The sequence below is a fragment of the Melospiza melodia genome, chromosome 13 (assembly GCF_035770615.1).
Source record: "Melospiza melodia melodia isolate bMelMel2 chromosome 13, bMelMel2.pri, whole genome shotgun sequence".
In the NCBI taxonomy this organism is placed as follows: Eukaryota; Metazoa; Chordata; class Aves; order Passeriformes; family Passerellidae; genus Melospiza; species Melospiza melodia.
Window position 1 is genome coordinate 9,149,908 of NC_086206.1, and position 6,120 is coordinate 9,156,027.

General features: G+C 47.3%; 1 protein-coding gene across 1 annotated transcript; it reads left to right on the forward strand.

The window, feature by feature from the left end:
* Positions 1-474: 474 nt before the first annotated feature.
* Positions 475-5,336, forward strand: LOC134424170 (histamine H3 receptor-like). The gene is made up of 3 exons (XM_063167715.1): positions 475-697; positions 765-931; positions 3,038-5,336. The coding sequence occupies exons 1-3, from the start codon at positions 475-477 to the stop codon at positions 3,923-3,925; spliced, it is 1,278 nt and encodes a 425-aa protein (XP_063023785.1). The 3' UTR covers positions 3,926-5,336.
* Positions 5,337-6,120: the final 784 nt, after the last annotated feature.

Below are 6,120 nucleotides of genomic sequence, written 5' to 3' on the forward strand. Positions count from 1 at the left end.
GGAAAGGCTGAGGCAGAGGAGGGGTGCCCTGAGGGCGAGAGCGCGCAGCCCGCCCGGAATGGCAGAGCAGAGACCACCGGGAGCGCCGAGGGCTTGGGGACCGGGCAGGCAACCGAGCCTGCCCCAGCAGCGGCTGCGAACGGGCTGGGACAGACTGGGAGAGGCGCTGGGAGCGTCACGGCCGGGCTGGGCAGGGGCGGGCAGAGGGCACGGGGAGCTCCAGCGCAGCCCCAGAGCCCCGGGCTTCAGCCGCGGGCTGGGGTTTCTGGTGCATTCCCCTCTCCCCCGCGCCGCCACCGCACTCCGGGAAGTTTCGCCGAAGCGGCGCCGTCCCCAGCAGCTGACGGGTTGGGCTGGGCAGGGCAGGGCTGCCCCGCCCGGCCCCTCGCTCCGCCCGGCGGGGCTGAGCGGGGCGGTGCCGCAGCCGATGCCGAGCTCGAGTCCGGGCAGTGCCGCGGGTTCTCCGCCGGCACCATGGGCCGGGACGGGCCGTGGCTCAACCTGTCCGGCAGCGCCTGTGCGGCGGGCGGGGCCTTCCCCGCCGGCACGGCCGCGCTGCTGGCCGCGCTCATGGGGCTGCTGGTGCTGGCCACGGTGCTGGGCAATGCCCTGGTCATTCTGGCCTTCGTGGTGGACCGGAGCCTCCGCACGCAGGGAAACTTCTTCCTGAACCTGGCCGTGGCCGACCTGCTGGTGGGTGAGTGCCGGGGCGCCGCGGGGCGGGAGGTGGCTCCGCCCGTGTCACCGCCGAGCTCTGTCCGCAGGCGGCTTCTGCATCCCCCTCTACATCCCCTACGTGCTGACGGGCGAGTGGAGGCTCGGCAGGGGCTTGTGCAAGCTGTGGCTGGTGGTGGACTACCTGGTGTGCACCGCCTCCGTCTTCAACATCGTCCTGATCAGCTTCGACAGGTTCATCTGTGTCACCAGAGCGGTAAGGGCTGGGCAGGGGCTGCAGCGGGCAGGCACGGGGATTGCTTAGGGCACCTGGCTTCCAGCGCCCTTGAGCCTCTCTCGGACAGCGCATGAGAGAGGGGCGAGCTTCTCTCAGTCCTGGAAACAGTTCTGGGAGTGATCGGCTTTGCCAGAAAATGCATTTCTTCTCACTTTTACAGTGGAAGGGGTGCTCTGCTTTAGGAACAGGCACAGGCTGTGTCTGCAGAGGGAACAAGGTGAACTTATTTCCTCCCCAGCTGCATCTTGAATAAGCTTTAAGGTATTACCCGGCTGAAGCAGAGCTGCTCCCTCCGTGCCCCATTGATAGCCCACAGGCAGAGACCTGCTTGCAGTGGGTGTCAGACTCTCAGGGGAATCGGATGTGTATGGCTGTGATGGGTCAAAGGTGGCATATTAGAAATTAACATCTTGCACAGGATGCAAATGCCATTTCTATATAATGGTCACAGAAATAGCTCAAGTCGTGTCTGCAGCATGCCACCTATTAAAAAAGGAAGATTAGACTTTGCACCTAATTTACACCTAGACCATAATGCCTCAAAGTATTTTGGATGGTGTCAAAATAACACATTTTACCTGTTAATAGGTTTCACACTTCTACACACACTTCTTGGTTAGTTCCACCCACAGTTTCTCCAAGTGTTCGTTTAAGTTTGTTGCTCATTTAAATCACCAGAAGTACCGAGAGACTGCAGAAACAATTCAGCAGTTTTACCAACTTCTTTTTGAAGAGGGAGAAATGAACAAATTAATTCTTTAACAGTCAACACTCAGAATTCCTTTATTTTCTAGGTTCTGAATTAGCCATGAATTTTTCTTTCATAAACCAATCTCTCATGACTATGCACACAGTATAAATATATAAACTAGACAGTTTCAGAAACAGAAATGAAAACTGGTCATAATAAATGAAAATAATCATCCACTTTAAAATACTTCTAATTAATCCCTCATATAAAAATCCCTCCCCAAGCAAGAGTACAGAAAATGACTGATGGGTTAGGGCAGTATGAGAACATATAAGCAGGACTATCTGAAGTTCCAAATTATTCTCCATCTCAATGAAAATAGTAACTCCCTCCAAGACCACTCCTGAAATCACTCATAGCTTTGTTAAGGACTGCAAAATCAGACCAAGTTCAGACACACTCAGGTTTCCTCAGCTCTGTGGCTCCTCTAGCAGAACAGCACTGGCTGTGGAGATCAAGGCCCACAGATGGGGGCAGTAAACATGAGCCCTGTACAGAATTTAAGAATTTCATATTCCAAACGCTGTGTGGCTGCACCTGGAGATGTGAAGGGTGAATTCCAAGACATCACATGAGTATTTGTTCTCAGGGACAAACATTCCAGGGAGTCAGAAACAGAGAAGATCTTGACTGATTAATTCTGATTAATTCCATTGCTGATATGGCTTACTGGCTCAGTATTAGTGACACATTATTTCTGCACCTTAGCTTCTCTATTTTCTAAATAACTGAAGTCAGTAGTTCTTCTGTAAAGCTCTTAGCATACCACAACACTCCATCTATACACCTTAATTGCAAACAGCAATTTTTAAAGTACTTCATGAAAGAATGAAATTAAGTATATCAAACAGAAGAAGGTGTTGTACAGTAAATTGTGCGATTTTCACATTAAGAAAGAGTCTCTCTACAAAGTAGAGAGACTGATATTCTGTGAATTCAAACCCTTTTACGTATTTCAAATAATTTAAGAATTCCAAATAAAGGGTCCAATAAACATTTTTAACCATTCTGTAAACAGGTATCACAGCTAATGCAATTAAATATGAAACTGGTGACAGCCAGTTCTGGGAAGAGTAGTGGTTATTTGCTTTGAAGGAGACTTGGTTTCCAAGCTTTTAAGATCTGATGCACTTCTCAGACCTTATCCAATCACCTTGATAAGGCTTCTTGGAAGGCATATTTCAGAAGTAACTCTTCTGTGATACCAGTAAGCTTGGTCCAAAAACCCTCACCTCAAAGCCAGTCTCTCACCAACCCTCACAAGTGACAGAGAGGGCCATGCTCCAAAGCAGCCACACAGGAGATGTGTAATGTGTGTGACTTTTGTCCCTCAGGTCAGCTACAGGGCTCAGCAAGGGATGACCAGAAATGCAGTGCTGAAGATGATGACTGTATGGATTGCTGCTTTTCTCCTCTACGGGCCAGCCATCCTCAGCTGGGAGCACATTGCCCAAAAGAGCATCCTCCCTGAAGGAGAATGTCATGCAGAATTCTTCTACAACTGGTATTTCCTAATGATTGCCTCTACTGTTGAATTCTTTACACCTTTCATCACTGTTATGTACTTTAACTTAAGTATTTACCTCAACATCAGGAAACGCACACTGCTCCGAAATGAAAACCTCTCACTCGGTCAAGAGGACTGTGAAATGAATTTCCAGGGGGGAAAAAGGGCACACTCTGTGTTTTTTGTAAAGCCAGCTCAGAGAGACAAACATGAGCAGAGAGCAAGCAGCCTTCTTCCCCCAGGGAAGGCTCCAAGGCCTCAGGCCTCAGCTGAGCTGGGCAAACACCCACCCAACCTGAGTGCCAGCCTTGAGCTCCCAGCCCTGCAGGTGGGTGCACAGAGCAGGCCTCCCAGGAATGGCTTCTGCCCAGCACCACAAAGCCTTTGCCAGCCCAGCAGCAAAGTGGACGTTGCTAACATCATGGCAAACAGATTCAGGCTGTCCCGGGATAAGAGAGTAGCAAAGTCCTTAGCAGTGATTGTCTGTGTGTTTGCCTTGTGCTGGGCTCCGTACACACTGCTGATGATCATCAGGGCAGCCTGCCACGGGCACTGTGTGCCCTACTCCCTCTATGAGATCTCATTCTGGCTCCTCTGGGTCAACTCAGCCATCAACCCTGTTCTCTACCCCCTGTGTCACATGAGCTTTAGGAAAGCCTTCATAAAACTCCTGTGTCCACAGAAAGCCAAAATTCATCCTGACATTTTGATGTGAGAAATAGGAAGGCTGAAAATTAGTACAATATTGTATTTGGTGGGAACACCAAAAAGCAAGTATTGCAATACCTGCAAATATTTATGGAATACTGGTAAGTAGGCACAAGTGTAGATATTTATGAATATGTAGAAATACAGTTATCCATGTAGCTGGGAAAATCACAGCAATGAAAAGAAAGGTCATTTTTCAAAGCTCTTTGGGAAATTACACCAACAGTGTATTTTCTGATAATGGTGGACTACTGTTGAAGTGCTGAAAACAAAAAATAACTTTCATGGCTAATAATCAGAGTACAGGCTGTCACTTTTAGTAACTGTAAATATTGCTGGAATTTCATAAAGCATTAATCTTAGATGTGTTATATCTTGTCCCAAACCCACTTCAAGATATCAAGAATCTCAGTTGTCAAGTCTAGGATGCTTTCCCTGCCTCCACTCAGTGGCAAGTCAAATAAGGCATGACCAAAGATAAAAATACAGTAAAAGCATGGGGCAGGAGGCAGCACAACAGTGATGTTACCAGAGAAGCTGAGCAACTGTAGCAGGTAAGGGAGCCCTGATGTGAGGGAAAAGGTGATGGAAATAGAAGAAAGTGGAATATTTAGTAGAACAAAGTCCAGGAACAGAAGCAAAAAGGGTTTTGAGCTTTTTAATAGGAGATACAAGAATTGGTGACTTACACACTGGAAGAGTTTCACTAGGAGTTCCTTCCCTCAGCAGTGACTTCCTGCCCCCCACCAGGATCCTGTATGGGCAGGAATCTACTGAGGTCAAAACTCCACTGCTTACAGGGCTGAGGGTATCACCCTGTGCTTTGCAGTAAGCCTAAGTAGTCTATGAGATCCATGACAGAGCTTTAGGTAAACTTCCCTTCCAGTAATTTTTAAAACATTTACAGCTGGACCTTTACTACTTCTGGCTAGATTAAAAAAAAAAAGAAAAAGTATTGTTTTCCCCTACCTCACCCATTGAATCTTTCCATCCATCAAGTCACAAGTAATCAAGAAAGTATCACTTCAAGTGTTGGGCTATTTCCCAGGTTATGCATCACGACTGCCATGACTCCAAGTCTCTTCCAATTTACAGCCTTGCTACTGCCCAGGAGTCTCTGCCATTGTGCCTGGGCCACAGGAGCAGCTCACACAGCTGATTCTGAGTCTGGAGTAGGTTTGTCCCACAAGGTATCACACTGAGCATCACTAATGATACAAGTTTGTTCCACCATCACCAGCATTTACTGCACAACCTAACAGATGCTTTCCTTTGCTGACAAGTGATAGTTACTGAACAGCTCTAATTGTCCATTGCCATAGTCAAAATGCATGGGAATACAATTATCTTAAAAGTTTAAAGGCAGTAAAATTATTTCCTTTGTAAACTTTCAATAAAAGTAATTAAGAGCTGTGGAAGAGTCCTAACTGTGTAGCCCTAACAAGTGGGAGAGGGTGAAAAAGCACCAGTCTACAACATTTGGGTGACTGCAGCTGAAACTGCAAAACTGGTAATTCAAAGACACTTTCTAAGTTACAAGGACTGACACTGAGGACTAAACAGACATGGTTAGCAAATACTGTAACCTAGGAGGGCATATCCCTACACTATGAACATATCCACATGAACATAATCACCACACTCTGCTATGGATGTGCTATAACAAAACACCTTAACAGTTCTGCTATGAGGAACAGTTTCAACAGATACAGAGCAACATGAAGAGTTTTGAATCAGCATCATTATAAACCTGGGGAAGTAAAGCCTTTAAATTATCTCCCCATTCATTCCTCCTCCCTTCCAAGCCAGACTTATTCATCAGTATATTAATGATCTAATTGTTGTCTACTCTGCAATTGCTTCCTAGGATTGTATTTGCCTTTATCAGAAGACAGGTAGCACTAAATTACTGACCACCAAAATCCCATTTAATATCCAGTCAAGCCAGGACACATTTTCAGAAAACAGTGTTCACTCAAGGAGTAATGCAATTCAATCAGTTATCTTTAGGACACCACGTTCAGTCAAGGCAAACCAGCCAGGTCAGAACTTGCAGCAATTGGCATTAACCCATGGACAGGACCAGGAGAGCAGCAGCTGCCACTGGCTGTGCTCTGCTGCTCAGTTCCCTACAGCACTGGCATTCAATTGTCACTCTCTGGCACAGAATCCAGTAGGATTCTTCCTCACTGCAAGCATGTC